The sequence below is a fragment of the Pongo abelii genome, chromosome 22 (assembly GCF_028885655.2).
Source record: "Pongo abelii isolate AG06213 chromosome 22, NHGRI_mPonAbe1-v2.0_pri, whole genome shotgun sequence".
NCBI lineage: Eukaryota > Metazoa > Chordata > Mammalia > Primates > Hominidae > Pongo > Pongo abelii.
In genome coordinates, this window is record NC_072007.2 from 52,239,975 (window position 1) to 52,261,838 (window position 21,864).

The 21,864-nt window shown below is 49.7% G+C and overlaps 1 protein-coding gene across 1 annotated transcript in view; it reads right to left on the reverse strand.

The window, feature by feature from the left end:
- PRDM15 (PR/SET domain 15) overlaps positions 1 to 19,417 on the reverse strand; it is an 80,862-nt gene extending 61,445 nt beyond the window's left edge. Inside the window, 9 exon segments of the mRNA XM_054542567.2 lie at positions 415 to 460; positions 1,706 to 1,918; positions 2,064 to 2,146; positions 7,315 to 7,392; positions 11,552 to 11,679; positions 18,731 to 18,777; positions 18,779 to 18,906; positions 19,042 to 19,186; positions 19,316 to 19,417. Coding sequence (XP_054398542.2) covers positions 415 to 460; positions 1,706 to 1,918; positions 2,064 to 2,146; positions 7,315 to 7,392; positions 11,552 to 11,679; positions 18,731 to 18,777; positions 18,779 to 18,906; positions 19,042 to 19,186; positions 19,316 to 19,417 — 970 coding nt within the window.
- Between the last annotated feature and the right edge of the window lie 2,447 nt (positions 19,418 to 21,864).

The window sequence follows — 21,864 nt, forward strand, 5'->3', positions numbered from 1 at the left end:
CGCGCCCCCAGGGAAAGCTCTAGCTCCGCCGCACACCTCAAATCAAGCACGGTCACCTCCATGGTGACGAAGACCAAGACCCTCCCCAAAGAATGAGCATAAATGAAAACGGCCAATGTTAGCAGGTTCATCCCTCCTGCCTAGCCCTGGATTACTTTTCTGAATCAAGTGCTACCCCCTGCAAAGTGCCCTCGGCCAGGAGTTCTGAGAAAGGTGATCATATTAAAACCATACCCCTGTAGTGTACTGCTTATGAAATAAATGTTTCATAGGGAAATTTTAAATATATAGCTTTTCTATATTATAAAAACCAAATGTGGACGTGGCTTTGCCCGGACAGCAAGTGCCACGCCCATCTGTGTTCTATAACATAGGGCTGGTCTCAGACCTCGGACAGGTCCCTGCGTCACTTACATATAAACATGATCTCCTCGCTCCCATCTTCAGCCATCTCTGACACCTGTCAGGACACAAGAGAGCCTCATTAATGACAAGCTCTTACCAAAATACTTTTGTTTTTTTTTTTTGAAATTGAGCTCCCTCTGTCGCCCAGGATGGAGTACAGTGGCAGGATCTTGGCTCATTGCAACCTCTGCCTCCCAGGTTCAAGTGATTCTCCTGCCTCAGCCTCTTGAGTAGCTGGGACTACAGGTGTGAGCCACCACACCCAGCTAATTTTTGTATTTTTAGTAGAGACGGGGTTTCACCATGTTGGCCAGGCTGGTCTCGATCTCTTGACCTTGTGATCCACCTGCCTCGGCATCCCAAAGTGCTGGGATTACAGGTGTGAGCCACCGTGCCTGGCCTCTTACCAAAATAATGTTTAAAGACAATTCCTACTAAAGGCCTCCTCCAACCAGTATAGGGACATTACGTGGTGTTCTAAAGAGAGCACACAGTGGGGTCTCCTCTTATTGTGGGATGGGGCTGGGGTCCCTGAAACATCTTCTCACCTCAAATAATGTTATTTTTAATAAAAGCAATGGATTTGAATGGCCTCATGAACTCAGACTTTCATCTTTTCGTATTAGCCATCAATTTCCATTTTTAAAACAAATATATCACCTTTTTTTGGTGACAGGGTCTTGCTCTGTCGCCCAGGCTGGAGTGCAGTGGCGTGATCAAGGCTCACTGAAGCCTCTACCTGCTGGGCTCAAGCAATCCCCCTACCTCAGCCTCCCAAAGTGCTGGGATTATGGCACGAGCCATCGTGCCCACCTATATCACCATTTTTAAAAAGCCAGTTGTCACTTTTTTTCCCCGCACTCACTGCGCCGTGAATTCCTCAATGGCAGGTATGTCTAATGCAACATTTTTTCTTCAGCTCCTAACCTATGCCTGGTGCTCCATAAACACTTGTTTCTCTGGGGACTAAATCAATGCGTGACGTTGTGGAGGACTCTCATGCTCCCACATAAGCTGTTATCAGATCCAATAATTCTATTCCCTATCCATCCTTGAGGTTCACCTCCAGAAACACTTGCATAGTGGGTAGATGAGCACAAACTGACACCTCCACACACATATATTCACAGGGTGGATCTAGACATTGTTCATGCTGGGGCCTCACATTCCTGGGCTGTAAAATGGAAATAAAAACACCCACCTCATGCAGTTTGGGAGGAGTATAAAGTGAGATATACACAGTATGTGCCACCAAATAATTATTCCTCCTCTGCCCACCCCCATCCCCAACTGTGCCCACTGGCATGTCCTTCCTGCAACCTGCTTCTCTGATGCCCATTGCTGGGTGGTTTAGGAAAGTGTGCATGCTGGCACTTCTTGAATGCTGATTCCACACACCCTCCACCCCGCTCATGCCCAGCAGCTTGAAGGGTGAAAAGCAGACCATGCAAAACTCATACGGAAACTCACAGTCACTGAACATGTGTGTTTGAGAGCAGCGCAGGGTTGAAAACTTCAAGTCAGGAGAGTGATTAGCTACAAGGAAGTGAGGCAGAGGAGACAGAGTTCCAATTTGCCCTTAAAATGCCAGAAATAACCAGGGGGGAGTGAAATTTTCTGCCAAAACAGCACTGTATCTTCTTTTCCTGGGAACACACATTCACGTTCAAAGGTATCTCGTGCGGCTCTAGCAAGTCTGACTCAGTTTCATAGCCGCATTCAGCCTCGCCTGCCCCAGTTCCTGTGGATGGGCACCTTGGTGCGAATAGGGACAAGTCTGGGATGGGGACTCAGCTGGGCAGTGAGCAGGAGATGAATAGGGACAAAGGGCAGAAGAAACCCAGGGTGGGGTGGGGAGGGCGCACGCTTTCATGAGTTGCTGCTGTGCTACTGGGGGTGTAGGACCTGTGTGCCCCCTGCAGGAACCCACGTGACTCATGGTCAGGAGCTTGGGCAATGGGAACAATAGGCCTTAAGAGGTGCCCCACACTGCAGTCAGATCACCGCAGAACACAGAGTCCCAACAAAGGTATTGGAATCGGAGTGGGAAGATGGAGGGAAGTCGTCCTGGCCTTCTTACTTGGGAGCCTGCACGAATCCCCTGAGGCCTCGCGTGGCCGCCTCTCCCCGGGGCAGACCCTGCCTCTGGCCTGTACCTCTCACAGACTGCCCACCCCTTCTAGGTGCCCCCAAAGAAGGTTCCCTCTGAGTGGAGCTGCTGGGAGAGGAAACCCAGAAGAGAGGGGCAAGGGAAGCTGGAGAGCAGGGTTTCAGCCCCCTGTGCTGCACTCTGATTCTATGTAAATGTTCAAGTTCTGGCAATAAGGGTCCTGATTAGCAGCATCTGGTCCCCAAAACGTGGCCTCTCTAAAACGGCTCCTCTGGGCCCAAGATCAGAGACCACAGCCACCCTGGGCTGCAGATCAGGCCTGATAAATGGAGCATCTTCAAAGTCTTTGCTGTCTTGGCAAAACTCCCTTTAACACTCAGAAAGTGCCTTTATAGAAGGGGAAGTGTGGTCTCCAGACCTCTAAGGCACACAAGACATCCCAGAACAAGGCACACAGGAAGTACTATTTCAGGGAAAAGGAGAGGAAAAAAGAACTAGAAGTTCGAGATCCCGGGCAGGTGCGTGGCTCACGTCTGTAATCCCAGCACTTTGAGAGACAAGGACGGGCAGATCACTTCAGGTCAGGAGTTCGAGACCAGCCTGGCCAACATGGTGAAACCCCATCTCTACTAAAAATACAAAAACTAGCCAGGCGTGGTGGCACATGCCTGTAATCCCAGCTACTCAGAGGCTGAGGCAGGAGAATCGCTTGGAGCCGGGAGGTGAAGGTTGCAGTGAGCTGAGATCACACCGCTGCACTCCAGCCTGGGAGACCGAGTGAGACTCCATCTCAAAAAAAAAAAAAAAAAAGTGCGAGGTCCCCCTATCTCAACCACCAATCCTGGGAAGACTTACCTTACATAGTGATTTCAAAATGTGGTCCCTGGACCAGGAACCAGCAATGCCAGCACTGCTTGGGAACATTTCAGAAATGCACATCCTTGCCTCCCACCACTAGACCTGATGAATCAGGCTTGGCAGAGGGCCCCGTACTCTGCTTGCAAAGCCCTCCACGTGGTTCGGATGCAGCTCAAGTCTGAGAACCACTGCTTTGCCTGAAAATCTCTTTAAAATGTATATGACTACTACTATAAAAACTAACTAAACGCAACTGCCATCACGAGAAGACCACAGTAATAATATCAGGAAACCAAACTTAGCACAAATGTCAATTAAGCTCAGACCAGGACCATCTGCATCTAACCTGGTGGTAAACGGGAAATGGGGGGTGACTTCAGGCAAATGTTCCTTACACGGAACGCTCAGTGAAGACAACTGTTAAAAACAACTTTGAAAAAGAAGGCTGAAGTGACAGACTCAGTCTACCTGACTTCAAACTTAATTATCAAGCTACCGTCATAAAAACTTTGATACTGGTGAGAAGGTGGACAGAGGTCAATGGAACAAAACAGATAGCCCAGAAATAGACCTAAACAAACATGCCCAAAGCATTTTTTTTTTTTTGAGATGGAGTCTTGCTCTGTCGCCCAGGCCGGAGTGCAGTGGCGCGATCTCAGCTCACTGCAACCTCCATCTCCCAAGTTCAAGCGATTCTCCTGCCTCAGCCTCCCGAGTAGCTGGGATTACAGGCACGTGCCACCATACCCAGCTAATTTTTGTATTTTTAGTAGCAACGGGGTTTCACCATGTTGGCCAGGAGGGCCTCGATCTCTTGACCTCGTGATCTGCCCACCTCAGCCTCCCAAAGTGCTGGGATTACAGGTGTGAGCCACCACGCCCGGCCTGCATTTTTTTACAACGACAAAAGTGGATTGGATTTTAAAATCCAAGCGAGGAAGGGCAACCATTTCAGCAGATGGTGCAGGAACAGCTGGGCATCCACAGGGAAAAAAATGAACTATAACTTCATATCTTATTAGAAAATTAACTCAAAATGGATCACAGTCTTAAAACATAAAAATATTAAATAATAATACAACTTAGAAAAACAGAGAAAATCTTTGGGCTCTAGGACAAGCCACAGTTTTTAAACTTGTCACCAAAAACACAATCTATAAAAGGAAAATCATTTGCATCTTCATTCAGAAGGCAACAGGCAACCCAGAAACCAACATGTCAAAAGTAAAAACATCTGGACGCTCCTGACGAAGTCTCTCTGCCTCCACCTCCTACATCTTAGGATGCGGTTGTCAGAGAGACCTGGAACCGCGGTGACCTCTCTCGCCTCCCTCTCACACCTACCCATCACACCCACTACCCGCAGCCGCCCTTACTACCTCCCTTGGCCACACCCCACCTTCTCCCACCTGTAAGGCTACAAGGGTCTCCAGACACCTCTTCCTCCTCTGCCTGGGCCGCCAACCCATTTTCCACACTGCAGAGTGGTTCTTCTAGAACATAAATCCAATCACATCGCTTGCCAGCCTGAAGTTCATTGGCTTCCCACTGTCCCAGGAACAAAACCCAAACTCCTGCACGTGACCAGGCACTGCCTTTCTTGGCAGCCTTCTCACCTCACCTCCCCACCCCCACCCTCTCCAGCCACGCTTTCGGAAACGCCAAGCTGGGTCTTGCCTCTGGGCTTTTGCACATGCTCGCCCCCCAAGGCTGGCCCTCTGCCCAGCCCTCTCTGCAATGCCCGCTCACTCCTCAGTTCCCACTCCCCACTCCCCTGCTCAGCCCTCACTCCCCAGCCCTCTCTGCAAGTCCCCACTCCCCACTCCCCTGCTCACTCCTCACTCCCCAGCCCTCTTGTCCATGCCTGCTCACTCCTCAGTCTTAGCCTAATGTCACTTCTTCAGGGAGGGTCTCCCTGATCCACCTGTCCAAAGCGTGGCATGCTTTCTGAAAGCGCTCTGCGATTTCCCTCATAGCACTGTCACCCGTGTAGCCATGCCTGTGTGCGACTGATCTCATGTCTCTCCCACCACATTTCAACGGCCAAGAGGGCAAGACTTGTGGCAGCCTTGCACAGAGGAATATACTTGGACCCTCCTTGGCACCGGCACACGGGACAGGCTAATGTCTGATAAGAGAATCGGCCACTTCCTGGTACACCCCCTAACACACCCCAGGCTGCGGACGTGAGGTCCACCCCAGGGACAGCCACTTCCCCTCAGCACACCATGGGGTTCCACCGTCTTTCAAGACAGAGCCCTAACCTCACCTTCCCTGACACATTCCTCCCTTCAATTACTCTCACATCCTCTGTGATCCCCCCAAAAAGTTGACTCTTCCTAAACCACTATCTCAGCTTCACATAATGTCATGCACATGGTCTGTTTTTTCTACTAGATTGATTTTCTTTCATTTTATTTTGAGACGGTCTTGCTCTGTCACCCAAGCTGGAGTATAATGGTCCCATCACAGCTCACTATAGCCTCAAACTCGTGACCTCCTGCGATCCTCCAGCTTCAGCCTCTCAAGTAGCTGGGACTACAGGCACACACCACCATGCCCAGCTAATTTTTTAATTCTTTGTAGAGATTTGGTCTCACTGTGTTGGCCAGGCTGGTCTCAAACTCCTGGCCTCAAGCGATCCTCCTGCTTCAACCTCCCACTTTGGATTACAGGTATGAGACCCCGCACCCAGCCTCTACTAGCTCTTTAACCATGAAAGAGAGACGCTTAAAAATGACTTTTCCACTCACTCCCATTGTTCAATTCTTATGTATTTTGTATGTAGCACCCTATGTACAAGAGAGCCCTGATAAATCTTTTGACCTGACACCTTCTTCAGGTAATTAAGAGTGGTTGGAAAGTTCCAAATGTTTCATTTGCACAAGTTATGCCAAGAAAGTTCAGAAGTTTAGTTAGATTAGCACTAAGATCTGGAAGAGAAATTTTACATGTTCCCTATAAAAAGGGATTTTAAACTTTTATATTATTGTTTTCGATATTTACAAAGCACCTAGCAAGGTTCCAATGCTACCACAATGACCTGCGCTTGGTCTCTGCCATCCCCAGCCCATGACAGGAGGTGGCCCCGGCCTGGGGTCTTTCTCCTTCGTGGCCTCCAGGGACCACCCTGGTCTGGCTTTGGCCAGGCCGCTGCCTTCCCGCCACTTGACACTAAGCCTGTCTATGGGTTTCCCGGTTCACGTACTTGAAAGAAAGTTCAAATAAAGCCTGTGCTACTGAAGAAATCTTGCAAGCCAACAATGCTGTTCTTGGAATCTGCAGCCTGGCACCCACAAGAACATCTTATCAGCTCAAACAAAACGAAGTCCATTTCTTGTCCAGATATTCGTGGGACACCTGCCATGGCCAGCTGGTGTTGAAGGGCTGTTCATTTGGGGCAGAACGAACACAACACTTCTCCCCTTCCACACGCACCACACAACAGAGGGTGCGACTGGGGCCTGCACAGGGGAAGCCAGAGAGGGCTGGTAGAGCCCAGATCTGGCTGGACCACCTGACCCGCATCTTGATTCCTGGGGAGAAGCCAGACACCTCCACTCCCTGGGGAGACCCTATTCACTCCCTTCTCAGTACAAACGGGGAAAGGTCTAGAACAAGGAATCCGAACTTGCTGTTGTTACCAGATGGGTGGATGGGTTCAAACACAACCTGCTCGCCTGGGAGGGTAACCTCCCCAGGCAGGGCTAAGGGAGCGGGGACTCCTTTCTGTGCTGAGCTCTGAGATGTGGGGAGATGCCCGACACCCTCAGCTCAGAAAGCCCAGAAACCTCACTGACTATCTGAGTTTTGCACAGATTTTCTATTCACAGAGTGACCCTGCAGAAGGCAGCCACTCAGGGGCCTCTGCTGCGCCAGTAGTCAAACTCCCTAACACTGAAAGGAGTTAAGACGCAACTCCTCTCTATTCTAGCCCTGACCTCCTCCGTTCACAATCTTCCCCAGGGCTGGGGGCAGATTTTCCTGGTTCCCCCAGGAAAAGCTTTGTGCAAAGGGTCCTGAAAGCAGTGAAAGAAAAGCAAGCTGAGGCTCTACACACTTCAGCAGAACAGGTGAAACAAACATGTTGAAGAGACAGAGTCTCACTATGTTGCCCAGGCTGGAGCACAGTGGTTTTTCACAGGCGTGAACATAGTGCACTACAGCCTCAAACTCCTGGGCTCAAGCCACCCTCCTGCCGCAGCCTCCGCATAGCTGGGAGTACAGCCATCATGCCCAGCTTGAAAAACAGTTTTGAGGATTATTTATTAATATGATCTGCAAAGGCTGAGGAGGTTTAGAAAAAGCTATTGGTTTTGAATTATTAGGAAATGAAAGCTTCATGATTTTAAAAGACACATGTCTGGAGAAAATGTTCTCCATCTGTACAATTTTGTCATTTCAAGAATGTCACATAGGCTGGGCACAGTGGCTCATGCTTGTAATCCCAGCAGTTTGGGAGGTCAAGGCAGATGAATCACCTGAGGTCAGGAGTTCAAGACTAGCCTGGCCAACATGGCAAAACCCCATCTCTACTAAAAATACAAAAATTAGCCAGGTGTGGTGGCGGGTGCCTGTAATCCTAGCTACTCGGGAGGCTGAGGCAGGAAAATCACTTGAACCTGGGAGGTGGATGCTGCAGTGAGATGAGATCCACTCCAGCCTGGGTGACACTGTCTCGAAAAAAAAAAAAAAAGAATGTCATATAAATGAAATCAGACAGCCTGTGACCTTTGAGATTGGCTTTTTCTAACTGAAATAATGCCCTTGAGATCCCTCCAGGATGTTGCCTCTATCAAAAGCTCATTCCTTTATATTGCTGAATAATATTCCATGGTTCAAGTGCATTACCGTTTGTTTAGCAATTCACTCACTCACGGAAGGACACTTGCAATTTTTCCCACATGGGGCTGTTACAGATAAAGCTGTTAGGAGCAATCGTGTACAGGTTTTTTTTGTACATACGTTTTCATTTCTCTGAGATAAATGCCCAGGAGTGCAACGACTGGGTCATCTGTTAGGAGGGTTTCATTTTTCAATAAACTGACAGGCTGTTTTCCAGAGAGGCTGCAGCACTTTGCACCTCCCACCAGCGACACAGGAGAGATCCAGTTTCTCGGCGGCCTCACCAGCATCTGGTGGGTCACTATTTTTTATTTTAGTCATTCTGGCAGATGTGAAGTGGTGTCTCCTTATGGTTTTAATTTGCATTTCCCTAGTGGCTAAAGACGCTGAACATCTTTTCACGTGCTTGTAGGCCACATGTATTAATATGAATAAATCCTCTTCAGTAAAAGGTCTCTTCGCATCTTTTGCCCATTTTCCTTTTTCTTTTTTCTTTTTTTTTTTTTTTTTTGAGATGGAGTCTCACTCTGTCGCCCAGGCTGGAGTACAGTGGCATGATCTCGGCTCACTGCAACTTCCATCTCCCAGGTTCAAGCAATTCTCCTGCCTCAGCCTCCAAGTAACTGGGACTACAGGTGCCCACCACCACGCCTGGCTAATTTTTGTATTTTTAGTAGAGATGGGGTTTTACCATGTTGGCCAGGCTGGTCTCGAACTCCTCACCTCGTGATCCACCCGCCTCGGCCTCCCAAAGTGCTGGGATTCCAGGCATGAGCCACCGTGCCCAGCCCTCTTGCTCATTTTCTAGTTGGACTGACAGGGTTATTTTACGGTTGTGTTTGAGAGTTCCTTATCTGTATATCTAGATGCTTTGTCGCGTGTAGTCTGCAAGTATTTTCTCCCTGTCTGGGGCTTATCTTTCCATTCCTCCCACTCCCAGTTTAAGGGTCTTCTGCAGAACAATGGTTTTTAATGTTGTTGAAGTCTAATGGATCGACCTTCCCTTTCACAGACTATGCTTCTGGTATCACATCTAAGACCTCTCTTTGCCAAGCCCAAGGTTCCAAAGACTTTCTCCTATGTTTCTTAGAAAAAGTCTTTGTTTTTAAGAGGGAGTCTCACTCTGTCGCCCAGGCTGGAGTGCAGTGGCGTGATCTCGGCTCCCTGCAACCTCCACCTCCAGGACTCAAGCGATCTTCCTGCCTCAGCCTTCTGAGTTGTTAGACTACAGGCACACATCACCAGCTTTTTTTTTTTTTTTTTTTTTGAGACGTGATGGAGTTTCACTGTTTTTGCCCAGGCTGGGGTCCAATGGTGCGATCTCGGCTCACCACAACCTCTGCCTCCCAGGTTCAAGTGATTCTCCTGCCTCAGACTCTGGAGTAGCTGGGATTACAGGCATACACCACTATGCCTGGCTAATTTTGCATTTATAGTAGAGATGGGGTTTCTCCACGTTGCCAAAGCTGGTCTTGAACTCCTAGGCTCAAGCCATTTATCCACCTTGGCCTCCCAAGTGCTGGGATTACAGGCGTGAGCCACCAGGCCCAGCTAGAAAAGTCTTATAAGTATACATCTTACATTTAAATCTGTTATCCAATCTGAATTAATTTTTGTATAAGCTGAGAGGCTGAGGCTGAGGCTGAGGTCCACCTTTTTGTCTACAATGCCCCATGGCCTCGGCACTGCTGACTGGCTTCTGCGCCTCTGTCAAAGCCGGGTGCCCACACTTACGTGCATCTATGCCTGGGTCTCCCTTTTAGTCCACTGATCTCTCCAGCAGCACCACACTCGGCGGAGCCGGTCAATGCAGTCTTGATGACTGTAGCTTTAATCGAGTCTCAAAGCTGGGCAGAATGGTTCCTCCCACTTTATTCTTTTGCAAAGTTGTTCCAGCCGTTCTATTCTAGTTCCTTTGCCTTTCCATATAAACTTTAGAACAATCTTGGTTTAAGCCATAAAAATTCTTGCTCAGTTTCACATATGTAATTTTAGTAACATTTTATTAATCCAGTACACCCAAAATATTATGTCAACATCTATTAATATAAACATAGAAAAAACACAATATAAAAAAAGTATTGAGGAATTTTTTCATACTAAGCCTTAGCAATCCAGTGCGTATTTTACCCTTTCAGCTTCTTAATTTGGACAAGGCACATCTCAAGTGCTCAGAAGCCAGCCCTGGTCTGGAGGCTCAGGGAGTTTTTGTTGAAGCAGGAGGAGCATCTTTCCCACTGGGCACACGGCCTCGTGACAATATTAAAAGCACTCAGGGAAAACCCACTAACGGAAAAAGCAAACGTATTTTCAAAAATATGTGCCGCAGAACCGTCCTGAAAAATGCTGTGGGTGGGCTTCGGGGGGCTAGCGGGTGGGTGGAGAGGGACTCTAACTAAGTCAGTTTGTGACACCCTGCAGATTCCCACTCTGGAGTCACGACACACACCGGCACAGGAGAGGCCCCGAAAAGTCCTTCAACAAAAATCTCTGCTGAGATGTGTTCTGTCCAGCAGGTTCTCGAATTTATTTGGGCAAAGAGCACCTTTTGCACACGCTGATGAACGTGCTAAAGAAGGATGGTCCACACTGCAGACTCCCGGGGTCAGCAAAGGGGCAGGGTCTGGCTTTGCTACAAGATACAGGACTAGACACCAGGCCCAAGGTGTGAGTCTGCCTCTGCTGTTTACCAGATGAGAGAGCCCTCAGGTGAGTTATGGCCCCTCCAAGGGCCTCAGTTTCCTTACCTTACAATAAGAGGGGTGGCCTAGTACTCGCCAAGTGCCTTTCAGCGGGCACAACTTCCAAATTTCAGTTCATTGTTACCATCTCATAAAGTAGTGTTAAAACACAGATACAGACATACAGATAAAACACAGATACAGACATACAGATAAAACACAGATACAGACATGTAGATAAAACACAGATACAGATGGGTAGACAGAGGTATTTTACCCGGCTTCCAAGGCTGTGATGAAATGGCACAATACAGCAACCACTCCTCACTGCCTGCTGCCCGGCAGTTAAAAGGCATGCGTCCTACAAGCCGGCAGTAACTCCCTTTCTTTCTCATCTTATTTCCCATTAAATACAATGCTTTCTTCCAGCCTCATCCAGGGGTTTCGCATGCCCCAGGAGTGTTTGGGGGACTCTCTTTGGCCTTCCATTCCCCCCACCCTCACCCCCCGACCTCCTGCACCACCACCTCTGCCTCTGCCTGGGGTCACCCTCCCTGTCACTGTCCCTCTTGAGCAGCAGCTGCCATTGTTAAAGCCACAGGCTGTCCCTGTCTGGGCCCATATCCTTCCTCCCCTACTGGAGTGAGCCCACCAGGAGGTAAGGCAGGATTGCGTGGCAGGCCTGCACTCGCAGGGCTCAGTGGCTCAGTGTCAGACACCTCATTGCCTAGAGATGTTTCCAAGAGCCGCTCACTGACCCTCTGGTTCCCAATCTGGGACCTGTAGGCCAACAGTGGGTCACGAAAGCAGACATGAGAAGCCCACTGTCCCTCTCCACGTGTCTTGAAACATGACAGAAACTAACAGTGGTCCTCTGTTGTTACCACTGACAGCCAATCAGCAGCCTCCTTCCTGGGGATGGCTGTTGCTCCTCCAGACCTGCTGCGTTTCATCACCTCTCCAGCACCCAGGCTCAGGATGTGGGGACACAGGGGTGCTCTGACCAGCCCTGCTGAGTACAGTCTCTCCTGTAGCATGCCGGCCTCCACCTGCGCACACCTACGTGACATGACCAGAACCCCCCTTGGCCCAGCTCCGCCCATCTGCAAGGAAGGCCCCAGGATACAATGGAACATCGGGCCCTTTTATTTCCAAGTCTTTCTTTTTGTCTTCTCTAAAATAAACCAAATAGCTATTATATAGCTAGAAATAGTACAAGGTTTTCTTAAGAGTATTTCTTTTATGATTTCTTCTTTTTCGTCACTTTCTGAACCTCTTGGTTTCATCCAAATGATATCTATATAAACAGCTTTAAAAAACAAAAAGTGCCCCTTTCCTCTTCCCCATTTGCTATCCCATTCCCCAGGGCAGCCATTCAAGCCTCTTTCTGCTGTGTCTGATTCTACACCTCAAAATAACATGCTTCTCTGAGATCCCTCATTTCTCAAAGTTGGATCTTGCATTTTTACTTCTTATGGCAGATGAAGGGCTAGCTTTCTTACATTCTCTTCGCCTCCCCTCATTTCCCAGTATGATTATAGTTAAATCAATGTATATATTATGACTCTGAAAATATTGGCTGCCCTAACAAGTTCATTATTAATGCATTTTTTTCTTCAAAAGAAATAATGAAATGAACTTAAACAACTTCCTTATCAATAACTTTAACTGATTTGTTATATTTGCTTAGGCCTTATTTTTTATACTTTTATTTTGACACATAATCAATTGTACCTATTTATGGGGTACAAACTGATGCTTCTAACGGATAGTGATCAGATCACAGGAATAAGTGTATCCATCATCTCAAATATGTATCATCTCTTTGTGTCAGAAATATTCAACATGCTGTGCACACATTTTGTTTGCTACCGTTGTGCGGGGCAGAGGCGGTGGTGCAGGAGGTCGGGGGGCAGTGAGGGCCAAAGAGAGCGCAAAATGCACACTCCTGGACACGCGGAACCACTGGATTCGGCTGGAAGAAAGCACTGTATTTAGTGAGAAATATGATTAGAGAGAAAGGGGTTTATAGCCAGTTTACAGAACTGTGCTAGGTGGCTTCACGTGCATGTGGCTTGTCTTTGCTGCCTGTGTGCAGGTTTTGCGTGCTGCACGTGCACAGGTTCTGTTGCTGGTGCTGGTAGGAGGGGAAGACGCCCATGGCTATAACTTCCCGCACCCTGCGATTAGATCTCCTTACAGTTTTTCACGGGGTCAGACCAACAAGATGGACCAGGGTTTCCGCTGTGTTTCCTAGCACCTCCCCTCCCTGTCCCATGCCCTCAAGGTCTGACACCAGCTGCATCCTGGGCCTCCCCTTCCACATCAGCGTGGGGGCGCCTGGTTCCTTCTCCTGCATGTGAAGCTGTTTCCTGAGCCTCGTTGCTCCCCTTTCCTGGGTCTAATCCCCGGATCTGGAAAGCACATTTTCCTGTAGTTTCCGTAGGAGGGCGCATGGGGGTATATATTGTGGGAGATTTGTCATGTCTGTGATGTCCTTATTCTACCCTCACACCTCAGTTAGGCTGCCTGGGTACACGGCCACTGGTCACTTTCACTCCGAACGCCCAATGTCTAAGGAAGGACTCCGTGGTCCATCAGCTTCCAGCGTCGTGGCTGACGCATCTGGTATCTTTCCTGCCAGCAAATCTCCTCTGTGCAGCTCTCTACCTCCAGAATCTTTCGGAATTTTTGTTCTAGCTCCCGTGACCTGAAACTCTGTGACCTGCTTTGATGCTGTGCACTGACTTCAACCATGCCCTTCAGTCCTGCCGTTTTCTTGTACTGTTTATGATTTCTTCTCCGTTCTCACTTTCTGAACCTCTTAGTTTCATCAAAAATGACATCTATATTTCTCATTTTCACATTTGGTTCTTTAAGAGGGAGAGAAAGGTGTGCCCTCTACCATCTTAAAAATGGAAACTGTGCTGGGCGCGGTGACTTATACCTGTCATCCCAGCACTTTGGGGGGCCAAGGCGGGAGGATTGCTGAAGCCCAGGAATTTGAGACCAACTTGAGTAACATGGAGAAACCCCATCTCTACGGAAAACACAAAAACTAGCCAGGCATGGTGGCACATGCCTGTAGTCACAGCTACTCGGGAGGCTGAGGTGGGAAGATTGCTTGAACCCAGGAGGTAGAGGCTGCAGTGAGACGAGATGGAGATCACACCACTGCCCTCCAGCCTAGGTGATGAAGCAAGACTCTGTCTTGGGAAATTGTGTATTCTCTATCACACTGATGGCTGCTCTAACTGGCTGTCCTGTGTTTGCTTATAAAAAAAAAAAAAAAAAAAAAAAAAAGGGTGGGAGGACTGATTCCTACTTAATGATGAGGCTTGTATGACCCTAGAGGGCTTGGATGGTGGAGAGGCTGTGAGTGCTGGTTTAGCATATTTTAAAAAGCAGAGAGAATGAGAATAGGCAGAGAGCAAAGCCTGGAGAAGTCAAATGTGCTGGGGGATAGGGACCCAGGCAGACAAGAGGAATCCAGATGACAGGACCAGGTAACAGTCAGAGTTGAGGCGGCCTGCTCAGAACAAGGACCCTGTTAACCTCTTGCCTAACGTGGTGCTAAAATAACATTTATGTTTTTGGTCACGATAAAAGACAAACCTACTATAAATAAGTAGCATACATATATATATATATATATATATATATACATACATATTTTTTTTTTCTTTGAAACTTACAAAAGGCCAGAGGCCAGAGGGTTATGAGACACCTGAAACACCCCTTCTCAAAAGCAGACTCTGGTCCAGTGAGTGGGCAGTTAAAGTCCAACCGCATTTGCATCCTGCAGGCCCCACCCACATCAAGAATTAAGGACCCTGAACTCACAATGAGTTTGCCGCGAGCCGCATCACTTAGTCAAGGTTTACTGATGATGCTTGCAGTAGGTCAACACTCAGAGCTGTCAAGTGGAGACCTGGACCATGCTGAACAAGGAGATCGGTCAAACGGAGCCAGTAACAGATGCAGCATCTCAGGCAAAGAAAAGCATCCTCTCTGAGAAAGCCGAGCTCCAGTTTTATGTAAGGGTATGGAAGCAAGGAAGAGCTGAGCCGTCTGTGCTCATCAGACCCCATGGGCTTGGAGGACTCCAGGACAGGCTTACACCTGTAATCCCAGCACTTTGTGGGGCCAAGATGGGAGGATCGCTGATCTTGGCTTCTCCTGCTCTGAGTAGGATTCATGTAGGATGGTGGCTTCAGCAGGGTCCCCGCCCAATCCAAGCTCCTCTCCACCCGAAGCCATCCTTACTGCCTCCTCTGGAAACCCCTTCTGCGCTGGAGGGTCCCTCTCACTGTGTGCTCCCTCCTAAGCCCCTTTGCTGTCTGCATCTGCCCTCCAGAACCTCCACAGGGGGTACCCCAAGCTGGCTACCTAGACCTCTGTCCCTCTAGATGCAGCACTTACCTGCCACCCCCAACTCCCAAGCCGGCATCCTGGCGGCCCCTCGCCCTCCCAGGCCGCGGACGGTAGCTCCACCTGACACGTGGAACCAGGAGCAGCCAGGCTCTTTAGAGTTTTGCCAGTATCCCCATGAAAATGTTTCCTAAAACGCTACTCCCTGCATCTCAGCTGACAGTATAAACTATTCATCCCTGTTTTAAACAGCTGCAAAGGACATCATTTCCAGCATACTGTAAATACTGAATTAAAATAAAACTGCCATGTCACTCTTGTAAATATATCTATTAGAATCTAGGCGCGACGACGTGACAGCCATGGCCATCTATTTACAACGCACACAAACAAGCTCTTCTTTAAGGCCAGAAAGTATACACTTCTTCCTCTAGGAACTCCTATTTCTGTTACTACAAAATGTAAACCCAACATTATATATTCATGCTTGAAATTACTCTACTGATTCACCCTACTGTAACTTTTTGCAACACAAACATGCATATAAATTGAATTTGTCTTGATTTTCTACAACCATAGGGTTGTGCTAACATCTCCTGAATCATCACCGCAGTACAGTCGTGTGTTGCTTAATGACAGTATTCTGAGAAATGCATTGCTATGGGATTTTGTAGTTGTGCAAACATGACAGAGTGTACATACACAACCCTAGATGGTATAGCCTACTACACACCTAGGCTATACAGCCCAGCCTACGACTCCTAGGCTACAAACCTGTACAGCACTTAACTAACAGAATACTGTAGGTACCTGTAACATAATAGTAAGTATTTGCTTATCTAAACATAGAAAAGGTACTGTAAAAATGCGGTACTATCATCTTACAGTACCAGCATCGTATATGCGGTCCACCATTGAACCATATCTCCTTTTCATGGTATGAGTACAATTGGAACACCACTGATCAAAACAGAAGTAGTCTACGCTTTGATAAACCATCATCTAACATAAAAGCTGTGTTTAATAGAAGAGAAAGAGCTTTCTTCCCCTAATCAGTTCACATAGCATGGACAAATGTTCGCCTCTGTCCCTATTCCTCTTTCTAGAAATGTGAGCACAGAGAAGCTGGTTCCAGAAATAAGGAGATGGGAGCAGAAGGGGCTTGGTCACAGCAGAGTCCCCCAATGCCACATCCTCTTGAGTTCTGAGCCTGAATTCATCAAAGATCAACTTGTCATCAACGATCACCATGAACACTGCTGGTGTAGAGGCTCCCACGGCTGCTGCAGGCCTGTGGCCCACGGGGGAGCCACTCCCCAACACCCTTACATCTGCTGGGACCCCGCAGTTCCCACACCCCAGGGCCATGACTGCAAGAGGAGGGACCTTTCCTCAGGAGGAGCCTTTTGAGGAGCGGACATGGCCCCGGGGCAGGGTCTTCTCCCACTCTGAGCGAGAGTTTGACGATGTCTGGTCTACAGGGCCCCTGAATGCCTCAGGTCACCTGCACCTCAGTAAATTGCAGCTCCAGTCACCCACCATGCATTTCCAACCAAACCAGCAGCAGGCCTGCCTGGCTCTGGAACTAGGCTCTGTCCTGCCCCACCCCTTCTGCCTCCGTGTTCTGTGGAGTGGAATCATGCAGGGCCTGGATTCCAGTGATGCCAGCTCCATTCCCTACACACAGCCAAAAGATGCAGACTCTGCCCCACCACTGCTCAAAGCCCCTCAATGGCATCCACAAGGCAGTCAGAATAAAATCTCTGCCTGGTGCATGGCCCCTGCTGCCCCACCTCCACGGCCACACTGGCCTGTCCCATCCTGGGCTCATCCCACCCCAGGGCCTTTGCATTTGCCACCATCTGCCTGGTGGGGGCAGGCACCACCGCACCCACCTCCACCAGAGGCTCCCTCACAGCACTGGTCTCCACTGTGGCCCCTCCTCAGACAGCCCCTTCTAGTCCCAGCCCCCGAGTGCCCCATCCCCTGCCCGCCACCCGCCTGCCCTCCTTCCTTTCTTCACGCTCTTCCCATCATCTTACCGGAGAGTTTTATGATTTTCTGTCTACACCACCTCCACTCCCCTGCCCAGAACATTAGGTCCACCAGGTGCAGCCCTCTCTCCATTGACTACAGCATGAGGCACATAACAGGTGTTCAGTAAACATTGGTGGAAAGAATGCATGAATGGCCGAATGAATGAATATCTGCACACACCAGCACTGTGAGGGGAGCTGAGCAGGGCCATCCACACTTTGCAAATGAGGAACGGAGTCTGAAAAAGCATTTAAGTCACTGCTCACCATCCCAACCTCTGAGCACACGGGTGGAAGACACAGTTGCCTTAAATCTCCCTTCAATCTGCAAAATGGCAGGACTGTTCTTTCCCAGCCTTCTTTACAGATGATGACATCGAAAATGATATGAGAGCCACATCCTAAGTGAACAGAGTTCTTTGTCAAATATCATTATTCTAAGACAAGCTAGCAGCCTTCCAGCTACAGTTGATTTTTAAATTTATTTGTCTTCTGGAGAAATAACCGTCCCGCCTGCTTCCAAAATGGAACATATTAGTTTATTTTTTGCTGGCTACTTTGCGGCAAAAAGTATAAATCACAGATATAAGAAGAAAAACAAACTATAAAAAAATGGTGTTTTTGCTCTTGAAAATCTAAATTATAGAGCTACTATTTCTTAATCGTTCACCGTGAGGCAGCGATGTCAGGAAATCTGGGGAAGGAGTGAAGCAGTGAAAACGTGGAACACGTGAAAATGTCCGAGCTTGAAACAAAATACGGTAGTGGTGTGTGCACCGGGGTGGGATCACCGCCCTTATCAAGTGTTGACATCACTGCATTCTCCAAGGACAACTGTCACTGCTACCTTTCAAGGTTCATCACAAAACCAGTGGCTCCTTCACATCTCACCCTTCAGGAACCAAGCTGGGTTCTCCAAATTCACTTGAGTCTGGCTTAGCCAATGTGGTTTTTTTTAAAACGAGTGTTGGTAGCTTTAAATACACACACAGGTCCACGTGTCTCTGATCACACACTTGTTTCTACCGTTTTAAACTCCCTTTGGGGACTTGGGGGTGAGGGGCAATTTCTGAGCATTTGTGGGGAAAAAAACCCATCCACTACATTAGGGGGTTAAGAAAGGTAAATGGGTGATAACTCTAACCACCAGATAGGAGTGTTTATTTCCATGAGTTTTCATTTCTATTTTCTCAAGGCTAACCCCTGCGTGAACACCTCCCCCCTAGCCGGAGGCCGCGCGTGGCCCCCGTCCCCACCTGTCCGCGCGAGGCGGGCCTCACCTGAGCGGCCGGGCACGCCCCGTCCCCGCACGGCCACCCACCCCGGGTAGGCACGCGTCACCTGTCCATCCACCTCGCTACCTTCTCTCTGCCACCAAAAGGCTTACGAAAATAAGGCGCAGGGCGTCTGGGAGACCCCATCGCCAGGACTCAGCTTTTCTAAACGCGGGGGTGGCGGTCCAGGGACCCTTCCCGTGCGACCCGCATGGGCTGTACCCGAGGGCGGGGGATAACGACATCCCCTGGGGCCTCGGCGACGAGGCCACCCGGCGGCGGGGTCCGCGGGACCGCGGGGCCGCGGGCCTGGGGCGGCGAAGACCCTGCGCCGCGCCCACGGGCGAGCGCGGCCCTGCAGCCCCGCGGCCCCGCGCTGGGCCTGGCCCCGGGCGGGCGGGGGACGCGAGGCCGCGGGCGGGGGCGCGGAGCCCGGCCAGGAGCGCCCGCGGCGGCGGGACCCGGCGGGCGGGCGGCGCGCAGGGCGATCCCGGAGCGGCTCCGGGAAATCCAGCCGGGTTTTGACTCCGATCGCCAACGGTGCCCGCAGCCGGCGAATGTAACAAAGAACAGTCGGCATGGCGGCTGGACCGGGGCGGCGCGCGGCTGCCGGGCGCGGGGGGCGGGGGGCAGCGGGCCCAGGGCGCGCCGGGGCTCGCGGGGGCGGCGGGTGCGGACCGGGGCGGGCGGGGCGTACGCCGGGGCGGGCGGCGGGCGCAGGGCCCGGAGCTTTACCTGCCTTTGGAATGTGCAGAGCGGGATCGGATCCGGACTCCGGGTTGCGATCCGCTCCGGAAACTGCGCAGCACCGGAAGCCGGGGGGCGGTGGCGGGGCATGGCGGGACTTGTAGTCCGCGGGCGGGCGCGGGGGGCGCAGGCGAGACCCTGGCGCGGCCGGGGGTCCTGCGGGTGGGACTACGGGGCGCGGGCGACGAGGACGGGACAGCGGGCGCGCGCGGGGCGGGTCTGGCCGGAGGGAATTCCGCGCGCGGCCCCCCTCCCACGTGGCACGGCCCTGCCGCCCACGCGCGCGGGCAGCTCCCTCTCCGCCTCTCCTCGGACGCGTTTCTTGTGGAGTTGGGGAGTGGTGGCGGTGGGTGGGTCGAGTTTTTCTCTAGAACAGGCCTGGGACTTGCCCCCACTCACGGTGACCTCTGGATTTGGCCGGCGGGGCCCTGGGACACGAGCTCTGTGCCCGCGAGGGGCCGGGAGGGGAGTCTGGCCTGGCGGGTTCCGCCACGCTACGGGTGAGCACCGGGCCAGCCATTCTTCCCCGGGGGCCTGTGTGGCGTCTCTTGACCCCTTCCAACAAGTGTGTGTGCCATCACAAAACGTGAGACGGAGAAGGGACAGACTTTTCACCTTAGTTCTGGCCGCCCATATTCAGAGAGGCCGACTGTCTTGTTCATTGCTGCCTGGCTAAAACCTACATTCATAAAGAGAAGTGATGAACCGGGGAAAATGATTTTAAATTGATGCCACAAAAGGGCTCGTTTCCCTCATGTATGTGAAACTCTTGTGAACCAATAAAAATATATGTGTATATAGAAGAATGAGCCAAGTATATGGATGGACGGTTCGTAGGAAATTCAATGGTTCTTAAGCATATGAGAAGCTATTCAACTACGCTGTAATAAGAGAAAAAACAAAGTCGCAGTGAGATCATTTTTATTAGATTAGCAAAGATTTTTAAAAACGTTTAATACAGGCTGGACAACATAGCCAGACCTTGTCTCTAAAAAACTTAGCTAGGCTCGGTGGCACGTGCTTGTAGTCTCAGCTATTCAGGAGGCTGAGGCAAGAGGGTCACTTGAGTCCCACAGTTTGAGGCTGTAGTGAGCTGTGATCGTGCCACTGCACTCCAGCCTGGGCAACAGAGTGAGACCCTGTCTCAAAAAAAAAAAAAAAAAAAGTAATAGCATAATTTTGAAGAAACTAGAGAAACAAACTCCTTTACTGGTAGGAGAATAAATTAGCATAGCTTCCATTCAGATATTTGTGGATATCCATAAAAATTCTAAATGCACATAGCCTTTGACCCACATGCAGGAATGATGCCAGAGACGGACTCACTTGTATGAATGGCATATGTGATCATCACATTTGCTTACATACTACGTGCCATCCCACGGGAGGTGTTAGATGCACCTGGGCACATCCATCCATAGGCTGCAACGCCGGGCAGCCGGAGACGGATTAGGCAAGTGTTGCTCTGTGAAGGCTGGTTTCTCTGCCTGGCCCAGCATTCTGCAGCGGCTGCCATGTTGTGCTATAGTAGGCCATCCCATGGCCCCCCAGACCTTTCTGGAGCATCCCCGGCGTCCACTGTCTCCCTGCTTGCCCCACCTGGGACTTCGCGCCTCCCTCCAGCCTCCTGTCCCTGAAGCCTGTTCCCAAGGCCTTCCGTACTTTATCTTCAAACACTTCCCAGGTTTTCCACAACCTTCTCTGTATTCAGGTCTCTGCCCAACCCCACTCTCACCACCACCACTACAGCTAATGGACATTCACTCTATACGCGCACCTCCAGTGACATCACTCACAGTTCCAAAATAGCCAGATGACTGCTTCTCTGGGCCTCAGAACATGAAATAGTCCTCGGCATATGTGAATAAAAGGTTGTTTACACTAAAAAAGTGGCAGGTCCACAGCAAGTGCGAATAACTGAAAGTAAACCAAAGACTTCAACCTCCCCCAAGCCATTTCTCCTATTACTACATACAGCCCATGGCTGGAATTCACTTACACAATCGTCATATCTCGTCTTCAAGAGGATTGTCAGTGTGTCCACTATAATCCTTCAGTACAGTCTAGAAATAATACCTCTTAAGCCAGATTCATCTCCAGAATTTTAAAGGAAAAAAAAAGTTTTATCTTAAACTGTCAAATTTTCATTATTAAGAACTAATGCAATATACAACTTTGAATAATGGGCAGAAAGAAAGAAAAAACAACTATACAGGTTGTTATTGGGGGAAAATGGGAAATTTGAACATGAACGGTGTTACCGGATAATAGTATTGGATCAATGTTAAATTACCCAAGGGTGATCATTGTATTGAAAGTATGATAGCCGGTGCCATTCATTGTTCTCAGCAAATCGTTCTGGAGGATTTAGGGTGAAATATCATGATATCTGCAAACGTGACAGATACAGACCGAGAGAGAGCAGATGTGGCAAAATTGGTGAATCTAGGTGAAGGCTATATGGGTTATTCCGTAGGTTTGAAATTAAAAATAAATGAGTTGACAATTTAAAAAACAACAGACAAGAGCTTCCATGG